The sequence below is a fragment of the Macadamia integrifolia genome, chromosome 13 (assembly GCF_013358625.1).
Source record: "Macadamia integrifolia cultivar HAES 741 chromosome 13, SCU_Mint_v3, whole genome shotgun sequence".
Taxonomy (NCBI): Eukaryota; Viridiplantae; Streptophyta; class Magnoliopsida; order Proteales; family Proteaceae; genus Macadamia; species Macadamia integrifolia.
Window position 1 is genome coordinate 172,735 of NC_056569.1, and position 23,292 is coordinate 196,026.

The window sequence follows — 23,292 nt, forward strand, 5'->3', positions numbered from 1 at the left end:
GGTTAACACCCTTCAATGCGATGGCTATTAATTAGGGGTATCGATCAGTCAAACTAGGCCAGTCTTAGTCGAGCTTGGCCACGTTTAAGTAAATGAGCTTAGCTTTGGGGGGCATGGTACGATTTATAATTGAATCTGTCGGTGTCGGATTTTAATTGGGTTACCTTAAATGAGATTTAACCATGTTACATATTTTAAGTTTTAAGTCTAAACGAGCTCTAAATGTGTGTACCTTAAAATTCTTTTCTTAAGTGGGTTGAAGGCCCAATAATATATGATACAAATCTTTACTAAATAAGATAAAGGATATGAGATTATATTTGTTCTAAAAAAAAAAAAACAAAAGAGATTATAACCATTACAATTTACAAACAAAGCTTAATTAAATTAAATCCTATAACAAAACTAAGGGTAAGAAAGCTTAATTAGTTTCTTACTAGTAGTGGCAAAATATAACTTTTATGTATTATTAAAAGGATCAAACTGGGTTGAGCTAGAACGACTTGGTTCAATCAAGATGTATAAAAGTATTGATTCGATCGAATACCCAATGGGTTAATTAACTGCACTATGAATGTATGTTTAAATTCAACACATTTATTAATTGAATCGATTCAGATCAAGCCATAAATATGTCAGGCCCGATCTGCGCTACCGGTGTAGGCTCACAATTGACCCTACTGTTAATAACAAAGTCATTGGCCAAGGAGGTCCTAATCATGCGCTCGCGGCTCGCATATGCTCCGAGCATGTCGTATGTATACTCCCACGTGGGGAGAATATCAGAACTCGTGTGACTTCACTGAGGGAGTGCATGATGTCAGATTAGAATCTACTTCGCCATAGCACACTTGATTTCGATCGATCGGTTTGAAATCTTTGCAACTAGCTTCGTCTTTTCCTTAGATCGCTGTTAGAGGTGCATACCGAGAGAAGCATTGACAGGCAGTTGAAGGCTTGAAAGAGTTTTCAGAGGAGACCATCGTTAGGAAAAGAAAGAAGGAAGCAGAGAAAGAGAGAGAAGAAAGAATGATCGCAGACGGAGTGGAAGACGAAGAGAAATGGCTGGCAGAAGGGATCGCCGGCTTCCAACAAAACGCTTTCTATATGCATCGAGCTTTGGTAAACGAAGCTTTAATGCTATACACCTCTAACGAACCCTAATTGCACTAGAAATCCATGACTTTTCGCCAATTTTCTTTGGTATCTTCGCAGGATTCGAACAATCTCAGAGACGCTCTCAAGTATTGCGCTCAGATGCTATCCGAGCTTCGGACTTCCCGGCTTTCCCCTCACAAATACTACGACCTCTGTAAACTCTCTTTTTTCCTGAGATCGAAATTCTGTCTGGTTGATCGAGGGTTCCAAATTTTTTTTTTATGAAATTAACTTGAATTGTATCCAGAATACGGAATGCAAGTTTTCCTGAATTTCCATTCTCTGTCTGTTGTATCAGATATGCGGGCGTTCGATGAGTTGAGGAAATTGGAGATGTTCATGAAGGAGGAGACAAAGCGTGGTTGCTCTGTAATCGATCTCTACGAGCTTGTACAGCATGCTGGAAACATACTACCTAGACTGTAAGTGAGACGAATAAACAATTTCGTCATGCTAGTCTTTTGCAAAGCGTCTGCTTCTTGCTGTTTCAATTCCCTTGGTTCCTCCTTTTAGCTATTAATGATTATTCGTTATCGTAAGATCAATTTTCGTATGAGTTAACGGGGTTTTCCTTAATTACATCAATCCATTGGTTCTAAAACGCTGTCGAGTAAACAAATTTGTATATTAATGATTTGAAAGCCTGAAGATATTGCTCCGTTCGATGGTCTTTTTGAGGGCTAAGATTTTTTCAATTGTGACTACAAACATACTACCCTTGTGCTTGTTGTAACTTCATGAACGCAAAATCCACGTAGCTTCGTTGTTAAGGTGAGGACTTTTCCAAGTCAGTGTAAGGATAATTTTCTAGTTTATGTGTTGTATCTTCTCCATCTTTCCCTTTCCTGCAAAAAGATCAGTTTGCTCAAATGCTATTATCAGGCTTGCTCAAAAAACTTAGTGATACAAATTCTGTAATTGATTTTCTGTAGAATCGAAACCTTCATCAGTTGCCATCATTAGGAAAACATTTCGAATTAACTTCAAATGTTTGTGAAAAACTTATTTTTTTGATTATTTGTAAGATGGCTGCGCTCCAGATAATCGTTTCTTACCTCAGATTAAAAGCACCATGGCTTAACTTATTATTAGGTTGTCTTTAATCAAGACACCTTTTTTGAGCTAATAGCACATATTTGTAGAATAGTAGAAAAGTGTGAGAGAGTGCTGCCTGTTCTCAGTTCTCACTGAACATCTTCCTCCTTAGGTGGCCCATAATGTAGTACTATATTTGAAAGAATTAAAATAGTAGCCAGTTGACAAGGATCTATACAAAGGATGGTCAAGATGCAAATAATGAAGACTAGGAGTGAAATAAGAGAGCAACTAAGGAGGAAAAACAAAACAATAACCGTGAGAGGTAAAACAATAATTTTTGACAGATCTTGATAAGGGAAGAGCAGAATTGGTATTTTGCAAATATCTCAAGATCAAGCCACCAAAAAGAGCCTAGATTTGAATCGATGCGGTGGGATGGCTATCTCAGCGTGGCCCTCTCACCCACAATTATCTCAGCTGTAGAAGCATTCTTTCTCAGAATTTTGGGAGCATAAAGCTGTAATTTCATTAATAAATTCGTATACAATTTTGTAGCCCCTTACAAAGTTATATAGAAGACTCAAAACAGACTCAAACACAAAAAAAGAAAGGCCTAACTCAATCCTTAAGTAATTGGGAAACAGAAAATGACTATGAAATTGAAATAACAAAAAAAATATACTCAAAATAGGGCTCTAACTAAACTAATGAATTAAATCTCATTTTCCTACTTTATACCCATATTTTAAGGTTCATTAAGGTGGCTTATTACAAAGAAAATCCATGGGATCATATGCCCAACCCAAGGCTTATTTCCAATAAAATAAGCCCATTAGGTTACTTATTTGCATAAGCCCATCTCTAACTTCAGTAATAGTGATGCCTCTTTTCATATTTACTCTAGCAACTTTGTCCACCTTGACCCAGAAACCTCCTTCCCACCAAGGTTATATCTCAAAGTTTGAATCTTCAATAAAACTTGCTCAAATGCAGCAGATAGTCATTGTGGACATGTTGTAGTAGTCTTCCAATGTGTTCCACCAAGATTTGTAGGTGATTTGGTGAAAAAAAAAGAAAGAAGCAAAACTCCTAGCAAATCCCCCCTTTCCCGGTTGAAACCACTGAAATGGGTGGAAATTTCGACCCATTTCAATTGAATTTACGATTTTAAACCATAATTTCAACCAAAATTTAGAAGTTTTGTTTGAAACTATGTGTACCTACAGGGTCGACACAAGTTTCATTTCGACCTATGTTGAAACCAAAAAAAATTGCCAATTCTAGGTCGAAAATGCTTCACACCGACACACAACTTACCTGTGCATTTAACTGTCTTAGAAGCCCATTGATTTCTTAGTGGATGAGTTGCTGGTTGTCTGGATCCTTAACTAACCTTTACTTCCCCAATAAGTAACCACTTCAATTGATGAATCAAGGAACAAGATTTTAAGTTTCGCTATGGGATACCTAAATAAATTGCTAATTCTGATCAAACTTGTAAACACTATCAAGGGATATGGCTAGCAGGAAAAGATTCAAAGATAAGGATGATATTTTCTCCCCATGCTAAACGCTAGAATGAAGAAGATACATAATGCTATGTCACAATGTACATATGTGGTCAAGACAACAACCTTTCTTGCCTACTCACCACCCAAATATTTGAGTTACCTCATAATCTGGTGGAATGAGGCAGCCCCAGATGTACAATGAGATCTCAGTGTATGATTAAGTTTAATACCTCCTAGCCTGATTCAGACCCTACCCGTTTAATGGTTAGAGATGCATCCCACTCAACAATTAATTGTGACTGACCCTGGAATGGAGGATTTGAAGACCTACGATAACTGCCTGAGGTTTCACTGTGAGCTTAAAGTGCTGATGGTACGGATTTTTTCTTCATGTTCTCTGAAGGCCTTTCCTCACTCGCCTGTCCTGGGATACCTTGTGAACTACTGTCACTGTTGAGCTTCAATAATGCAATAAAAGAGGTGGCTGAAGATGTTGAATGGTGATCAAGGGTAGGGATGATCTGGCTGTAGTCCATCTAAGCTTAATATTATAAAATTTACAGACATTAGGATTGACAACTTAAGGTGCTCTTACATGCAAGATTGTTAATACTTCAATTTTACTTCTGTTCTGCATCATTCTTAACAAGTTTGAACTTCCTTCTGGATATTTCAGCCCATGCATATAAAAGAAAATTTTTTCCTGCTACAAAAGTCCCCTTCCTCCCAGGTTAGACTCATCTGTAGAAACTTCAGGTTGTATCTGTTGTTTATAGTTCACTTGACTAATTTATGCCTAGGTCATAGGCTCGTAGCATATGGAAAGCCTGCCTTAGCCCCCCCTTCCTTTTCTATTTTTTCTTAATGACATATATTATCCCTGTTGTGGTATTTCAGGTATCTCTTGTGCACGGTAGGGTCCGTATACATCAAATCAAAGGAGGCTCCTGCTAAGGATATTCTTAAAGACCTTGTGGAAATGTGTCGTGGTGTTCAACATCCTGTACGTGGCCTTTTTCTCAGGAGTTACCTTTCTCAAGTCAGTAGGGATAAGTTGCCTGATATTGGCTCTGAGTATGAGGGGTAAGGATATTACTTTTTTCTTTTTCTTTTTTGACCAGTGCAATCCCCTTGAGAAGTGGGGAGAGTATTCATTTCTGGATTGTTTTGTTCATACATTTTGTTGGCATTTAATTTTCTGCCATTATATCTTTTAGTTCATCCATGGTGAAAATATACTATCATTGTCAAGGAGTGGTGCATATAGAATAATTATGCGGTGTTGTCTGATTGTGCTTCTCTAATTGTACCTCACTGAGACTAATTCCTACCAGCTTCTTTTCTTAACCCATAAGAAACTTGATTACTTGAATTCTGGAACTGAATTTTTTCCAAACTTTGCTCTTTAAAGGGTTCTGCATCAACCCATTACCTTGGGGTTCAAAATCTTCTATCTCAACTGTACTTGTCAAATTATTAAGAGATTTTGATTGTTATCTTCTGATGGTTGACTTTTCATTTTAGTTTTGTTTTGGATTCATAAAGAAATAGTTTTATCTTTTAATTTTGGTGTATGGGCAATGACTTTTAAAAAAGGAGGCAAGTATGCACAGTGGACAGTGCAAGACTAGTCAAGACTAGTCAAGACTAAGAAAATTGAAAACAGCAACCAAGAAGAAATGGAAATTGATAATGATCTCTATAATTATGATAGGTCCCAAATTCCTCATCAGCTAATGCGTTGGTGGACCTCAGACACAACAGAGCAAGATGTCGAAAAGTGGGGCAATGGCCTGGGCTTTCCGGATGTATTGTCACAATCTTGGTATCTCCATGGATTTGAATTGTAATACGCCCAGCAGATGATTGAAGAGGAGTCCTGATGCAGATGCATTAGATGTTGTTCCCATATGGAGCCTTGATGCAGTCTAGAAGACCCACAAGGGGCAGGTGGCAGTCCAATGGGCTGAGAACAAGCTTTGGGTATTTATGTTATGGGTTGAGCCTTTTATTTCTGGGGTTTTAGTGCTATGGACCTTAATTATAAGCCCAGATTTTTTTTTTGAGGGGGGGGGGGTGTGGGTGGTGGTGGTGTAAAATTAGTAATTTATAAGCCCATAAAGTGTGGGTAAAGTACTAAAGTTAGTGGGTAGAATGTTCGAGGATAGCAACGTAGATTTGGAGTCATTTTTTGAGTCAATTCATGAATTTTAGAAGGCCTTTATATATGAACTACACCCCATCAATTAAATATGTTGAGTAAAGAAATTTGAGTTTTTTCAACCGTTTTGATGTTGTTGAGTTGTGCAAACGGGATTGGAGTTCCAGATCTGATCTCCCTCCACCTATTCAAGGTTTGAATTTTCAGATTTCAACCCTATTTTGATTTCTGTCAAAGCCGAAGTATTTCTGTGAAATTTTGGACCATTTCTGTCCATTTCGACACTGCAATTTCAATAGTCATGTTTCGATCTCGGTTGATACTGAAATATTTCATGATATTTTGGTATTTCAACCAAAATTTCGAACCATGCTTCTAGGTCTACTCATCTCTGAGATCAGGTATGATCTTTCTTCTCTCTTCTTACTCTCAATAATTTATTCTAATTAGCCTCTCTCTTCATATAAATTTTTAGTTCTAATTCCAGATCTGATTACATATCAAATATTTCCAATTGAATTTTGAAATCCTACGGCAACTAAACTTCTTCAATTCTGAGATTTCCGAATTTGTTACTTATTTCTGATTTCTAGTTCTGATTTCATGACTGAATAGTTGCTTAACTCCTTTAACTGAATTCTGTTTTAGATGATCAGTTCTGAACTTTCTAGCTTTCCGATTTCTGGTAGGTTTGCTTCATAACGCTAAGTCTGTCTGTCATATTTGGATAATCTTTTGCTTACATTTTATACTGATTGATCAGAGCAATCTACCAGAATTTTATGCATATCAAATTTTTTTGATTGAGTTATTCAAAATTTTCTTATATGGTCTTTATTCCTATACCTGTGATCCTATCGCAAGCTAATCTTCCATCGGAATTCCCTTGTTTGGATTAGCACTGCATTATCCCTTTCACAAGTACAAGACTGAAAGACTTAGCTTGGATCGGTCAAAGCAACAAGAAAGGAAGCACCTGGACAGAAAGCCCTACAAACCCATGAACCAAAAACATGATCCGAACCCTTTTAAAAAGAAAAGGAGAATCCATACCCAAAAATATTCCATCATTAATCTTGAAGAGTCAACTTTTTATCCCCCAGACTTGTGTTGAAGTGAAAAATCAAATCTATCTTGCTATCCTTGAACGTTCTCTCCAATCCAGAAGTGCCAGGATTCCCAAAGAGCAGTAATGGAATCTAGCTTGATATTCCCCAAAGCAGGAGGAACCCAATCTTGGATCAAAAAAAAATTTCTTTGCGGTGGGGGGGGGGGGGTGTGGTGTTTGTGAATAGACAACATGTCTCTAAGAATAATGTACTTAATGGGGTTGTAACATTCTTAGAATAGTAAAGCATTCTTCTCTTGCCAAGTGGCCTAGAGAATGGCTATGAGTAGACTCTCTCTAAGTTTTTTTATTTTTTGATCAGAAAATTGAAAATATGTTGAGAGTGGGATTTGAACAAAAGCTGAACTCAAGATTTGACATACCGTTCTCTGTTTCCGGCATCAATAGCATGAAAACAAAGGATAAGAATTTTGCTGTCATGGCAGGTTTTTACTCAACTTGAAGCCGAGATATGGGTTGAAACGGTCGAAACCAGGTATTTTTGGTGCAAAATTCGACATGTCAAGGGCTGTTCAAAACTACTGAAGCTGGTCGAATCTAGTCAAAACTGGGCTGGTCAAAATACTTGAAACTGGTAAAAAATGGTCGAAACTTGGTTTTTTTAGTTGAAACTGATTGAAACTACCAAAATATGCAAAATATTGTGAAAAATGGTTGAAACCAGTTACATTTTCAATTCAACCCATGGTTTTGTTTCGAATCATTGTGAAATCGGGAAATTTCGACCGAAATTTAGAACTATAATTAAAACTTAAAGTTAGTTTTCCTTGGGATTGCAAAGGGAATGGAAAACATAGATCATTTGGTAGGTTGGATGGTGTTTGGATTCCTTGAGGAGATATATGTCCTTTAAATGCAACAAGAACAACAACTCAGCCTTTTTCCAACTAAATGGGGTTGGCTTCATGGATACATGCAAAGACTAACAACAATGACAATAATAATAATAGTTAAAAGAAAGAACATCGCAACTACAGCAACTCGGAAATATCCCACCTAAATGGGGTTGGATACGTAGATCCTTGCCCTCCAAACAACTCTATTTGAGGTCATACTTGAGACAATACCTAAACTATGCATATCTTTCCTCACTACTCCTAGGGTCATTTTAAGCTTGCCCTTGGCTCTTTTAGTTCCTTCAATCTGAATTAGATTACTTCTCCATACTGGTGCATCCCAAGGGCTTCGTTGAACATTGCCTTGCCACCTCAAACGAATTTCATGGACCTTATCATGTATTTAGAAAACTCCAAAATCAACTCTAATATGGTCATTCCTTACTTTATCCTTCCTAGTTTTGCCACACATCCATCTCAATTCTTAACATCCTCATCTTTGCAACTCTTAATTTATTTATATGATGCTTCTTAATTGCTCAACATTCCGCCCCATTCATCATAGCCTATCATACAACTATCCCATAGAATTTTCCTTTAAGCTTTAAAGGAATACGTTGATCACACAATTCTCAGGATACACCTCTCCACTTCATCCATCCCACATTCCCACTTTAATTCTCAATGAAACGTCATCCTCTATATTACCTTCTTTATTTATGGTTGATCCCAGATGTCTAAAATAATCACTTTGTAGTATCTCTCTCTCCTCAATTTTCATTTTTTCGTTATCCTTCTTAGTGTAACTAAAGTTACACATTTTAGACTCCGTTTTTGTTCTACTTATCTTAAAACCTCTTGATTCGAAGGTTGATCTCCATAATCCTTGCTTTTGTCTCATCCACGAAAATAATATCATCAGATTAAAGCATACGCCAAGGAACCTCATCTTGAATGTTGCTGGTTAAATCATCCATGATAAGCGAAAACAAGTGAGGGCTTAAAGCTGATCCTTGATGTTACCTAATTGTAATTGGGAATTCTCTACCTTGACCTCCCATGGTACTTATGGCCTTTAAATATGTTTCCTAAAATGTTATGCTTGCATCTTAAGGGATTTGTCAAGGATTTGAGAAGGCTCTTCAAGATTTAAGAGCTATTGATTGCAAATATGAAATTGTAAGTAGGATGGGGAGAGCAAAGGTGCCAAATAGTCATGGATAAGTTTTGAATGGAATCTTCAAGTGCAATGAGAACTGATGACTTCACAGATTTTTTTTCCAAGACTGGGTTAAGTAGTGGTTGATGATACAATTGATAGGGTGCATCTGCAGAAAATTTCTTGGTAATGGAATGGGAATTTGTAACTTGAGTCCTCAGATTCAAGAGCAATGGAAATTGAAAATGGTGTTTTTTTTTTTCTCTCTCCAATGCTTCATTATTTTCTGTTGTAGGAACCTAGTGAGAGTGTACCCACAATTGTGGCTACTATGGAAACCGTTCCTTCTCTTAAGACCTTTTGTTGTTTGGTGGGTCACTTCTTATGGTATTATGATTTATGAATCATTCATAACAGGATGTGGAAATGGGGCTCTTTGGTATCTTAAGTTGGGTTATATGGAGAACCCTTCAGTTGTTTATGGAAGTAAACGAAGAAACATATCTTTGTGTAGAAGGCCAAGTAATATATTTGACATCAATGGGGGGAGCAAGAGTATCTTTAGCATTTCAATTTGCTTTAGTTTTAGTGAATTTAAAGTTTGATTCTTCCTTTCTTTCCATTTTTAGTACTTATTTCTCTATTCTTGGTTGGGCATTGGAATGGCATAGTTCATGGATGATCTTGTAACATTTATACTGTTTTCGTTGGTAACTTTGTAACCAGATTTACCAAGCACTGTATGATCTATGTAGTGGCATGGGAGGCCATCTGCCCTTTTCTCAGTTTTTTACAACTACCCTATCTGTTGCTTGTTTCTCTGTTTCCTGATATCAGTTTTAACAACTGAGTTCATCTTGTTGAGTGAATGCCTTCACTTGTATCTTCTATGTAATTGTTATAACTTTGTTCAATGAGGTTGCCCCCCCCCCCACCCTTTTTTACCTTGTCTGTTGGTTTCTTATTAATCTTCCATTACCTTCTGCAGTGATGCCGACACTGTCATGGATGCCGTCGAGTTTGTACTTCAAAACTTTACGGAGATGAATAAGCTTTGGGTCCGAATGCAGCACCAGGTTGGTTGGAATATCTTACCTGCTGTCATGTTTGGACATGCATGACACCACAATCCTTGCATGTCCTTGGTGGCCATGCAAGTGTTAATAGTGCTTGTGAATCATTCATACCCTTAGGTGATCCTGAGTTGAGGGTGCAATCGACATTTCTGGTCTGCAGGGACCTGTCCGGGAAAAAGAGAAACGGGAAAAGGAGAGGAGCGAGCTTCGTGATCTTGTAATACCAACAGCCTGAACTGGTTATTTTCCACTAAAAAGAACATATGAATAATAATATTTATGAAGGGTTACTTGGCTGCCTTCTGATCTCTTTTATTAGGTTGGCAAAAATCTACATGTCCTCAGTCAGATAGAGGGCGTTGACCTTGATATGTACAAAGATACTGTGCTTCCGAGAATTTTGGAGCAGGTAAACCCACCTAGTTCTCTCTCTCTCTCCCTCCCCTCCCTTTCTGTTACTGAAGCTCCATGAAACAATGACAGACTATGCTAATATTCAAAATGGTGGTATTTGCTGAATTGGTTGCAACAGGTAGTTAATTGTAAGGACGAGCTTGCCCAATATTACTTGATGGATTGTGTAATCCAAGTCTTTCCAGATGAATACCATTTGCAGACTCTTGAGACATTGTTGGGTGCTTGCCCCCAGCTGCAGGTGGGTAATATGTGCATATAGTTGCATAGTTGTCAAGGCGTTGAGGCAACTTGGTTACCTTGGACTCCTTGGCCGCCTTGGCAGGAACGACCTCTTGTTGGTGTCACCTTGCATCTATGCCCCCTCCAACGCTTTGGGCTGCCTGGACTCCTTGACAACTATTCCTTTAATTTAATTTGGATTTTTTTTTAATTAAATATTTCCCAAACAAGTATACAATTGTAGTTTTTTCCTTCCGTTTGAATGGATAGGCATAGATTGGCATTAAGAAGTTTGCCCGATACAATTCTTCTTGTGATTATTGGGAATTAATTTTTCACTTGACCCGTTGCCTTTGTATGTGTTACATTTCAGTCTTTCCCCAAGATGTGATTTGGGTCCTTATTAGATTATTAGTATGTAAAAATTTGTTCAGTTCCAACATATTTGGGATGTCATAGGGTAATCCATGCCATGCAGATTCTCCTCCTTATGACCATAGAAATAAACATATATAAACAGTTTAAATTTCACAGTAAGTTATTCTAGAAATCGATTAGTGTTTGCTGGTCCTTCCTCACCCTTAAAAATCTCTTTCTGGACTTGAATAACATTTTATAGTTTTTAGAAATCCAGTGCTGGATATTTACTTAATCCGTTAACAAGGAATATGATCCAGAAATAAACTGAATTCGTGTTTGACCATTATGATTGTAGGAACCTACTTTAGATGTAGACAGGGGAGTTCCTTTTGCAATAGTTTTAAAATAATCTAAACAACTTGAGTTTTTCTATTCCCTTTCTCATCATGCTTTTCTGTTCTCCAGCCGAACGTTGATATCAAGACAGTGTTATCAGGACTGATGGATAGATTATCAAACTATGCTGTTTCAAGTGCCGAAGTGAGCTGCCCACATGCTGTATCCTAAGCTATTTATCCACATATGTACAGGTCCAGAATGGAAGAAATTTCTATGGCTAGAATTCTGAGAAACTTTCTAATTATTTTTCCTGCAGGTATTGCCTGAATTCTTGCAGGTAGAAGCTTTCGCAAAATTGAGCAATGCCATTGGGAAGGTAAATCTTGCAATTGCCTAGATTCCCTCCCTGTTTTTGTTCTATCTGTTTCTCATTCTTTTGTTTTAATATAAGATGACCATTGGGAGGGCGTACCTCGGCGCAACGGTAAGGTTGCTCCATTGCCACTTAGTGGTCACGTGTTTGAGTTGTGAAACAGCTTCTCTACGAATTGGGGTAAGGTTGCGTGCATTTTGATCCTCCCCAGACCCTGCAGTGGTGGTAGCCTCATGCACTGGGTACGCCCTTTTTTTATAAGATGACCATATAAGATCCTAGCTTGCTCAGAGGCAAGCATGAAATAGAGGCAAAAAATGGAGCTTTACAATATATTCAACATTGCAGTGAATGGGATATATTTTTTTAAAATATGTTTAAAATTTAGCTTGGTATTGGGGAATCCTTGATTAAAAACCTGTTCATTTTTCCTTAATAGAATGGAATTTAGCATTGGAGTTTGACACTTGGGTTAGGTTGAAGTTGAGTCCAGCCAACATTGATTGTGTGTTCACTAACACTTCTTTGGAGTGGGGTTTTCAGTTTCTGGAGCAATATTGTACAATAACTTTTGGCACAAGATTGATTCTCAGGAGTGATTCTTTGATTATGCAATCTTTTGGACTGATTTTATTGAAGCACATTTTTTTTGGGGGGCTTGTCAATCCTTTAAATCACTTCATTTCTTATGGAATCATTTACTACAAATGTTTTTTGTAAGAATCACTTTCAAGAATTTAAAAACTGCCTCAAGGAAGAATCACTCTAGAAAATCGAATCTGATACCAAACTTGTCTTAAAAGTAACTAGAGTGTGAAGTGGAGCTGGAGCTTGGAGTGAGTTTGAAATGTCAAAATTGCCTTTTTTTTTTTTTTGGATGAATAGATAAATTTATACCCAAAGCGAAAAGAAAATACAAGGGGAAAAAGGGGGGGAGGGGAGGCTTAAGCCAACAAGGAAGAGCCAACCCCAGGGGGAACAAAGCAAAAGGCAACAAACAAAAAAATTACAGCAAAAACCAAATCAGCAACCAGCAACAGGGCAAGAGAACCGAACCAGCAACCAAAGCCACAGCAAGGGAGGAGAGGGAGAAGGCCAAGAGGAGGAGGGGGGGAAAGAAGGTCAAGTGGTGTGGGGGAGGGGCTGGGGTAAGGCACTAGGAGGAGATCATGTAGTCTTTTCTAGAGGAGTAGGGGATCGGCCGAGATCGAATGGAATGGAGGGATTGGATTTTTGAGGTAACATCAAAGTAGATGACTTTACAAATCCTTTCCGGGGAACGGGAGTTGGAAGACCATCTACGAATGTTACGCTCCATCCAAAGATGAGATATAGTAGCAGAGAAAGATAACTTACCAATGGTGTCGCAAATGGAGGAGCCAGAAAATGTCATGTCAACCCAAATATATTCCCTCTCAAATGGGAGAATGGCTCTAGGAGAAGACCATCAGCAAGCAAAAACAGTTTTCCATACCAGGGTGGAGAGAGGACAGGAGAAGAAGAGGTGGGGGATATCTTCTTGACCGAGGGGGCAGAGGCAACAGGAGGGGTTGACCTGGATGTGACGGCGAATAAGGAAGGACTGTAATGGGGGACCGGTGGGCCCCAAAAGATCCAACTAGGACGGGTGTGGGTCCACTTAAAAGATTTAAGTAATTTAGGTCTAAGATCAGGGGCAAAACAGTAAATATGATGATGATTAGAATCAAGTGGCAATCCTGTAAATAAAACAGAATTTTCGATTCATTAAATGTAAGTTAAAGTGATAAGGATATGGAGGGATTTATGCATTATTGACCAGGGGTAAATTAGGAAGCAAAATTAAGGCAAAAAGTTGGAGGAAAAAAAAAGGGAAAAGTAATGGTATTTTGGAAACACAAAGGACAAAGATAAAGTCAAAAGACAAAAGACAAAAAAAAACAAAGACTTGAGTTACAGCAAAGGGAGAGAGGCACGTATGAGGTTGAGAGGGGTATTATGGGAAAAATAGAAAATAAAGACTAAAAGCAAGCCCACGATTCTTTACTCTTGGGGGTTGTCTTCAACCTCCAGCCAAGAAGATGGAGGCAGAAGACCAGCCATGTATGAAAGCTAGAGCTCTCAATAGGATCAATCACATGGGTTGAAATCATGGGGTTTCTGATCGCCCTGATGAGTGTAACCTTCGATCAGAATTTTAGCCTGAACCATGAGGATCCAAGTGACCAATAGAGATCTGCTGGAACAAGGATCAGCGGTAGTTGCAGGTCTAGATCTGGATCCAAATGGGCATCTTACGGTAGGGTGAATATCAGTTTTGGTACTCTGTGGAACTCACGAATCAGAGGTGCCTTTGATCTCAGATTCAAATAACTAAATCGCCATAGGGTTTGATACTTCTGACTCAAAACTCCAATCAATAGGTTTGGGTACAAAGAAGATTGATCCAGATTTGATGGGCTGCTACAGTCGGCTAACAGGGAAGCTGAGAAGAAAACCAGAGAACGAGAATCAGAAGAAATAAAGGAGAAGAGAGACTAGAAGAAAGAAGAAAGAAGAAGAGAGAAAAGAGAGATTGCAGGAAAGAGGGGTCTCTCACAGAGAGGGGGGTGGGTGGGAAGGAGGTTACTACGCAGGTTTATCAAAATCAATTTATCATTCTTTAACTTCCCATGAGTTACATGTCTAATTTATTATAAAATAAAATTAAAACCTTCTAATTAAAATCAAAGACTAAGATAGAAATAAAATCTCCTACACCTAGGCTAACATAATTAGAAGCAAATAATGACTCAAATAAGAAACAAATATTCTCAAATAAAAATAAAATCCTAGAATATTCTAGTAAACTTGAATCCAAATTAGTAACTTGGAACCCAAATTGGATATGGGTCTTGGTCCGGGTTCTGGAGTAGGTTTGGTTCGATCCATCGGAGTGCTATTGCGTCAGACTACGTGGGGGGGCAATTAGAGAGGCATCCCCAGGTGGTGAAGCTGTGACGGGGAATATGACCTTTGAACCAGACGAGATTACGCCAAAGAACAACCGGGCCAGAGGATCTGACAAAGGACCAAGCAGAGGCAGAGGAGAACAACCCATTGGATGAGGGGGACCAGACACTTTTGTCCTCCCTACCTCAGTGCCCAGGGGGAATGGGAGGGAGGGAGGATCACAAATTCGCAAGGGGGGAGGAGAGGTAGGAGGGGTCCAACCCAGAGGGGAGAGAATGGAGGAGATGAGCGGTTTTTGGAAGACCAGAGGAATAGATGATTCTGGAGGTGACAAGGGAGGAGAGAATGCTCGAAGGGTGCTAGAGGTCCATCCAAAGGAAGTCACCTGCCCATTGCTAATAATAGTGGAACAGGCAGTGATGGCGAGGGGCTTGAGATAGAGGATTTTCCGCCAGATCCAAGAGGCATCAAAGGGGGTTGGGCAAGTCCAAAGGGAGTTTTGGGTGAGCAGGTAAGAGTGAACCCAGTGAACCTAGATGCTTTTCTGCTTGGAGACAAGCTTCTAGATAAGCTTCAGGATGCCCGCCGAATTGACCTCCTTGATTCTTTTGATACCGAACCCCCCTTCAAATTTGGGAAGACAGACTTTTTCCCATGAAAGGGGATGGAGGAACTTGGAGGAGTCGGAACTTTTCCAGAGGAAGGAACAAAAGAGCCTTTCAATGGGGTTGACAGAAAAAGAAGGAAGGACAAAGATCCCTAACCAGAAGAGGTAAAGAGATTGGAGGATAGATCTGATAAGTATTAGCCGACCAGCATAGGAGAGGAGCTTGCCTTTCCAGAGCTGGAGCCTCTTCCTAAGATCGAGAATAGGGGAACAAAGGTGGGCAGAGAGCCTATAAGAGATGAGGGGGAGACCCAGGTATTTGACTGGTAAGGAGCCCAGAGAGAAACCAGTGATACCAAGAAGAAGGGATTGGGTCTCAGAAGAGACACCAGAGAGGAAGAGGTTGGACTTGAGGAGGTTGATGGAGAGACCGGAGAGGGATTCGAAGGAGTGAAGAGCATCCATGATGGAAGAGATGGAGAGGGAGTCGGCTTCAGAGAAGATCATGATGTCATCTGCAAAAGCAAGGTGGGTGAGACAGAGGGACTTACACTTAGGGATAGGGGAGATGAGATGAAGATCCGAGGCATACTGTATGGAGCGGGAGAGAACCTCGAGGGAAAGAGAGAAAAGGAACGGGGAGAGAGGGCAGCCTTGACAGATTCCCCTCATCGAGGGAAAGTAGGCAGCAGGACTACCGTTGACTAAAACAGAGAAACAAGGAGTGGAAATGCAACAGTAGATCCAGTGAACAAAGGAAGGAGGGAAAGACATTTGGAGCAGGACTTTTGAGATAAAATTCCAACTGATGGAATCAAAGGCCTGATGTATAACGAGGGAGAGTGGTTTTTCTGATCAAACCCCCTTACAATCTCGTGAGAAAGAATGATATTGTCAGCAATACTCCTCCCAACGATGAAGGCAGATTGATTTGGGCTGACTAGGGAATCAATGATTTTCCCAATCCGGTTGGCCTTATTTGTGAAGCTTTAAATTATTCGGTGCATCTGTGTAGCTGTTGTCATTATTTTTCCAAGAAATTTTTTTATAAATGTAAAAACATTTTATATATAATTTTTTTTCCTGATAGGTATATAGCAATATTTTTATTTAGTTATTTGAAAAAGATATATCAAGGGGATTACTGTTAATTAAAGCTAAATTGCATAGGCATTTGATTTAAAGCAAAGACTTAAACTTCTTTTTATCAGATTATTTGTCCAGTTCAAAACTTTGGTAGTGCATTAAGGGGGGGGTATTACTTTTTATCGGCCTGATGTTTTGATTATATTGGCAAATAAATTTATACATGGCATATATGTATTCCAAAGTAGTGGTCCCTTACAAATGGGCATTCAAAGTATCAATTTTGAAATGAATTTTGGTCGTGATGGCTAGAAGCATATTTCAACGCACAAAAATGCATTAATATTGCATGATTAGAAGACAATTGTGTGTTTGAAATTTTAATACTTTTGTTGGTATAATTGCTAAATAGTCTGAAGGGTTTGAGGATCATCTAGGATTTTCAGATAGTTATGCTACGGGTCAGAGTGATATGCATGCTTAAAGGGATTGTTTGGATGTCATGATACACTTACCAAGACAAGGACACAGTGTCCTGATTGATGCGCTATTTTTTTTCCCATTTATTTAGTTTGGTTTCTCTTTCTTGGTTAACTGGTGATGCAGAAGAAAGAGCATGGCAGATGGCCTGGAAACACAGAGTAGTTGCTCCATGGCAGATGATCTGCCAAAGGGAGAGGGGTATTACACTGAGGGAGACCATGTGTTTTTGGCACTTTTGAATGGCTAACCATATATTTATTATTTTACATTTCCATTTCATCCCTGTGTGGCTATGTCTGATTGTACTGTACCATAAGCTTCATTTTCTTCTAATATAAATTATTATTGAAAAAAGAAAAGAACAGTTGATGTCAGAAGGTGAGCCCTTACAATTTTGTTATTATGGGTCTCCCAACAGTGTTTTGAAACAGGACCAATTTTCCTGGTCTGACTGTTCAAAATGTTAATGGGCTTGCTTTTATATCAATATCAAATTCCCAGGTATTTAGGTGACCAAAACCATTGAATGTTCTACAATGACTTGCAGTGACAGTTGGAATGGTGACCGGTCAGTTGAATCATTTAGTCCTTACTGCAAACAATCAAATCCATTCTCAATTTGTATTTATATATATATATATATATTTTTTTTTTTGGGTGAAGAAATATCATATATTTACCACCACTGAAACTTGAACTCATAAGCACAGCATGCTTAATATTTTACTCAACCGCTACCGCTACAAGTTGACATTTGTTAGAAGCTGCAACTAATATTTATTAATTTATCCTTATTTATTTATTTATTTAAAGTTAAACTGCTGAACTGGACTCATAAATGGTTTGGAATTCAGTGCATTCTAAAATCACTCTTTGAAGTGAGGAAAAATACCTATCCTGTCCTGTGGTCCTTGTCCTTAAAGCAATTTCATGTGTGATATATGTTGCAATTGGCTTTCATGACCTGAATCAATTCTTAACTTTTAGGGATAAATCCTGTTGTGTTTGCCTCTATGCATTTGTGCTGCTTTATGTTTCTCATTTTGAAACACTGGAATCTTATGGTCTATTTGGAACAAGTTCTTGGTGTGGTGGTCACATGTCTCTCCTTGTCCTGAAAATCGTTAGTATAGTCATTCCATCACCATTATAGCTCAGAGTACCAGTGAATGCTTTTAGATAATGTTACTTCTAATAGGTCAATTATTTAACATGATGTGCCTCAAAAATGCTCCTCTTTTACTTTTTCTATTGTTTAAGTTTCGTTCGTCCTATCCCCTTCATTTGTGCATGTAAAGAACATGGTTATTGAGAATTTGAGGACTTCAGCTGCTTGTATTTTATTGCAGGTGATAGAAGCACAGGTTGATATGCCTGTTGTTGGAGCTATAACTCTGTATGTATCTCTTCTGACATTCACTCTTCGTGTCCATCCTGATCGGCTTGATTATGTGGACCAAGTGCTGGTATGCCTCCCATTTAAATTGCATTCACAATATTGATGGTAGAATTTGGCAGTCCCCATAGCCTCAACATTAGTGGGTGTGGCTATCTGTGGGCTTTGGAGTTAACCGATGAAATTTCATAGTTTGGCATGGAGCAGTTTACAGTTTACAAAATGACAAAGATTTGTCTCTGGGTTATTTTCCTACAGGGAGCTTGTGTTACGAAACTTACTGGAAAACCAAGACTGGAAGATAGCACAGCAACAAAGCAAGTCGTTGCACTTCTGAGTGCTCCTTTGGAGAAATACAATGATATTGTGACTGCTCTGAAGCTTTCAAACTATCCGCGAGTGATGGATCACCTTGACAATGCTACAAATAAAGTCATGGCAGTGGTTATTATTCAAAGCATCATGAAAAATAACACTTACATTTCGACTGCTGATAAGGTGTGCTTCTATTTGCTGTTGTTTGTTCCCCACCCCTTCCAAAAATAAAAAAGTAAAAAAAATATTAAGGAATAATGAAAAAATACCTCTTTTAACATTGGAGTGGTACTTCTTATAGGTTGAGGCATTGTTTGAACTTATAAAGGGGCTTATAAAGGATTTGGATGGGTCTCCTGTTGAAGAGGTGCATATATTGAGTTCTAATCGCAGCATCCATGTGTTATACTAGATGATAAAGAGATTAGCATTTATTTCTTAGCATGTTCTTGTGGTTTTTTGGTTAATGTTTTCTTTATCAACTAGTGTTAGTTTTAGTTGCTTTCCCTTACTATTTCCTTTCTTTTAAACTAAACCTTGTAATTTCCCTGTGGCTTATAATGGTGATAGATAACATTCTATGTATTGCTTCTCTTTTTTGCTATAGCTTGATGAAGAGGATTTCAAGGAGGAGCAAAATTCTGTAGCTCATCTTATTCACATGCTCTATAATGATGATCCTGAGGAGATGTTAAAGGTAGTAGATGTAATCTGTGTTTTGCTGTTGCTCTGTCTTGATGTTGGCCTCCTTATTTCCACATTTTATATTGACAGAACACCTTTTGTTGTTTCCTAGTAATGGTTGTAATTTAATTTGTATTTTATTTCAGATTATATGTACTGTGAGGACACATATTCTGGCTGGAGGACCTAAACGACTTCCTTTCACTGTTCCTCCTCTAATTTTTTCTGCTCTTAAGGTTTGGTTCTTCTGCATTCCACTACAGAAGCCGGTGAAAAAATGAGCTAACTGCAGATTATATTAACATGCTCCCTCCCCCCCGCCCCCCAAATTTTTAGAGCTTCAATACGCTCTTTGTAAATTCCAACCAATATTCAAGTGTTTTCATCCTTTTCTTCCCCTTGATGGATATTTTATGAGCCAAAATCAGTGTTCCTTTTTTTTTTTTTTTTTTGGGTAAGCTGTACCTATAGTCAGAGCTTTCAACAACTTGTGTACTGCAGTTAAATTGTGCCCCATTGTTTGATAGTGCTCCAGAAATGGGTTATGAATGCTCATCTGATTCTACAATTTCAGTGGTAGACTAGTTAACGAGCCTGTGCTTAGTACTGTTGTTGAATAGTAACTACAACATCATTTTACATATTTATTTCTTGTTTATGGAGTTGGATCAGTTTAAAGTTATAAAAAAGGTACTTTTAAAAGGATTTGACAATAGACATATTTAGAATTTTTAGTTGTTTATATACGAATTTTAAAGGATTGTATATCTTTCAGAATTTTGAGCCAATATATGTAGATTTTGATTTGCTTGTAGCCCGACAAGGCTGCAAGTGCTCAAAACTGAGAAGGGGATAGAATAATGTAATTGAAAATCAATATATGGGAGAGAAACAATGATTTTTTCCCCAATTAGATTATGAAATTAAACAGAAAAAAATTATATATGCTTGTCTGAGAGTGAATGCAATTTGTTGTGGTTGTATTCTTTGTGCATCCTTGTGTGCGCGTGTGCACACCTGTGCCCTTGCAAATCAAGTGGTATTATAGTAGATCATTGCATGCAAGGTTCAGTCAGTTTCTACTAGGATGGAGGTCCCCAGTAGTGGTGACCCTTTTAACTCTTCCACACATCACCACATATGGAAGTGTCACTAAAAGAAAAAACAAAAAAACAAAAAAACAAAAAAACAAAAAAACAAAAAAACAAAACAAAACAAAAAACAAAAAACAAAAAACAAAAACAAAAAAACAAAACAGAAAAAACCCAATGTTGAATGCTTGTCTGCAAGCATGAATGCAACTTGCAGAGAAAGAGAGTTATTTGATCCCAGGGTTCAAAACCCTATTCAGAATTGCTAAGGGACTACATGAATAAGAAAACACTCAAATCAATTGCTTAGTGGCAAAACAGTAATTATCTTGAGGTTTATAAGAAGAGTGGAAGAACTGTAACTATTCAGATTATGAGAGGATTACAAAGGTATGCTAAAATAAAGGACAAGATGGGTAATAAGATTTAAAGAATAGGGACCAACTTTTTGCCTTGATCCTTGCGCTCATCCTTGCTTGGAATCCCCATGTAACCGACCCCATTAAGTTGGGATAAGGTTTTGGGTGTTGAAGCTGTTGTTGTTGGACCAACTTGGAACAAACTAAAAATGAAGGACAAATCAGTTTTAGAGTAAAAGAGGGATAATTTTGGAAAAGGAGAGGATATGGTGACACTTAACAACCTGTCACCATGGTCTTCTTCCACCTTACGATAGGAAGAGAAAACCAAAATATTCAGTGGAAAAACCAGGATTCTTCCAAGTCATCGAACTTTCACTGGTGATCCAATCGAAGTGAGACTTTGGGGTTGAATTTGTAACCCCTAAGCCTCTTAGAATCAACAAACAAAAAGCCTTGTGATCCAATAGTTTTGTAAGGGTAAGTGTAGTTGTCAAGGAGTCACTTAGACGATACCTAGGTGTCCAGGCAGCTCAGCCTGGGCTGGCGCCTTGCTGGTGTTGCTAATTTCTTCCATTGCTGGTGTTGCTAATTTCTTCCACTTCGATTGCTCTGGTTCGCCTTGGCGCTATGACAATTATGAAAGTAAGTGGCTGAAACTCAACTAGCAGTAGTTAAAGTGACCAGTTCTGATTGTGGGTTGAGTCCTCACAAGGGAGGGGGATCTTAGGGACCAAGACTTTCAGGTTAGGCACGCTTATGGTAGTAAACTATGCCCACAATTTGAAGGAGAACAGAAGAGGGATGACAGAGATCTAACAAATCTCTTAGGTTGTGTTTGGTAGCCAAGAGAAGAAAATAAATTTGTACTTTTTTCTTGGTTTAGGAAGTTCTCTTTGTGCTTGGTATGTCCTAAACCAAGAGAAGATTTAGTTTTTGAATTTCAAACTTTACATTGGGAATTGTGAAGTTTTCTTTTGCCACCCCCCCCCCCCCCAAAAAAAAATCTTGCCAAAAACATGAGAAAATATAAAAAGTTTTACTTTCTTTTCTTTTCTTCTCTTCTAATGGTAATCAAACATACATACTTTTTTTTTTATTTTCTCACCATTTTAATTCTTTTCTTCTCTTTTCTTTTCCTTTATCTTCTTGATTCTTTTTTCTTTTCTTTTTGTCTCTTGGCTACCAAACATAGCCTTAGAGTTCTGCTGGTTTGATCACAGCAGGGAAGAAATAAAAGAACATGATGTTAACATGCGACAGAGAATAATAGTAAAGAAGAGGGAAGTAGATCATACCTGGAAGGGGGAGTGGGGAATAAGAAGAAAAGAAAAGGAAGAGCACAGTCACACAAACACCACAGTCGTGAGAGACAAACTCCATTTAAAAATTTACTCTATCAATCCCCTTAATTGTCGATTACATCCATATATATATATATATATATATATGAGAGAGAAAGAATCCTAACTAACCTCTAGAACTGAAAATACACCTAAAATTAAGTTGGACTCTTTTATCTATCGGCATAAAAAATTTACAATATTAACCCCAACGCAATCTAAACACCCAAACTACCCATAACTGCTTCAGAGAGGGAATTGAACCTCCATCTCATTTTATATTTATTTATTCTTTGCTTTGTGGGAATGACTTTGTTGAACCTCCACCGTATCATTTTAGGAAAAGCAATAATTTATGTAGTAAGATTTTCTCAGTAAATTTAAACAGTGTAGCTTTGTTATCCTGAACATTGAATTCCCAAAAATCTCATTATGCCCTTGCTAACATTATCAGTTGTTATTAACTTCTCCTGAGAAGACTTTCTCTTGCTCACACTATCAGTTGTTATATAACTCTTCCCAAGAAGATTTTGATGTGTCTCTTCTTTGCAGTTGGTCAGGCGATTGCAAGGTCAGGAGGGTGAAGTAGCTGGAGAAGATGAACCTGCAACTCCGAAGAAAATTTTTCAGCTTTTGCATCAGGTATTTCTGCTTAAGATGCTTATGCCATTCATTAAGTGGTTATAGTGACGCAATAAACTAAATTGGTTAGTCATCATTGTTTGTATTAGCACGGTGTGTATAGATTTTTTACATTGCTTATTTTCTGTCTTGTCTATAGTTTGTATCAGCTCATTTATTGAAGTCTGGTCTAATTGTCCATCTTTAATGGTTTAATGTATTTACCAAAAATTATCAAATTTTGTTTCAGACTATTGAGGCTTTGTTATCTGTTCCAGCACCTGAACTTGCACTGAGATTGTACTTGCAGTGCGCTGAGGTATGTCTAAATGTCATGCTTAAAGATTTCCACAGAACTGCAAATTTTTCTGGTCAAGTATACAATATAATTTTGAAGTGCTGCAGCATGACATGTATGCAGATTGCATTTGTTCAAACTGCATTTCTGCTAATCTTTATTGGATCTTGGTTTCTGGATTCAGGCTACCAATGACTGTGATCTTGAACCCATTTCATATGAGTTTTTCACCCAAGCATTCATCTTGTATGAAGAAGAAGTTGCGGTAATTGATCTAGAGCCCTTTTTTTTTTTTTTTTTTT

At 38.1% G+C, this 23,292-nt stretch overlaps 1 protein-coding gene across 1 annotated transcript in view; it reads left to right on the plus strand.

Moving 5' to 3' along the window:
• The first annotated feature begins 926 nt into the window (after positions 1-926).
• The window catches only part of LOC122059348 (vacuolar protein sorting-associated protein 35B-like), a 25,578-nt gene continuing 3,212 nt past the window's right edge, over positions 927-23,292 (plus strand). Inside the window, exons 1-18 of the mRNA XM_042622080.1 lie at positions 927-1,122; positions 1,216-1,312; positions 1,457-1,580; positions 4,605-4,790; positions 9,981-10,068; positions 10,229-10,285; positions 10,388-10,477; positions 10,601-10,723; positions 11,530-11,604; positions 11,720-11,779; positions 18,233-18,349; positions 18,538-18,777; positions 18,896-18,961; positions 19,202-19,291; positions 19,425-19,514; positions 22,624-22,713; positions 22,943-23,011; positions 23,175-23,255. Coding sequence (XP_042478014.1) covers positions 1,030-1,122; positions 1,216-1,312; positions 1,457-1,580; positions 4,605-4,790; positions 9,981-10,068; positions 10,229-10,285; positions 10,388-10,477; positions 10,601-10,723; positions 11,530-11,604; positions 11,720-11,779; positions 18,233-18,349; positions 18,538-18,777; positions 18,896-18,961; positions 19,202-19,291; positions 19,425-19,514; positions 22,624-22,713; positions 22,943-23,011; positions 23,175-23,255 — 1,836 coding nt within the window. The 5' untranslated portion in view covers positions 927-1,029. The remainder of the gene's footprint in view (positions 1,123-1,215; positions 1,313-1,456; positions 1,581-4,604; positions 4,791-9,980; positions 10,069-10,228; positions 10,286-10,387; positions 10,478-10,600; positions 10,724-11,529; positions 11,605-11,719; positions 11,780-18,232; positions 18,350-18,537; positions 18,778-18,895; positions 18,962-19,201; positions 19,292-19,424; positions 19,515-22,623; positions 22,714-22,942; positions 23,012-23,174; positions 23,256-23,292) is intronic.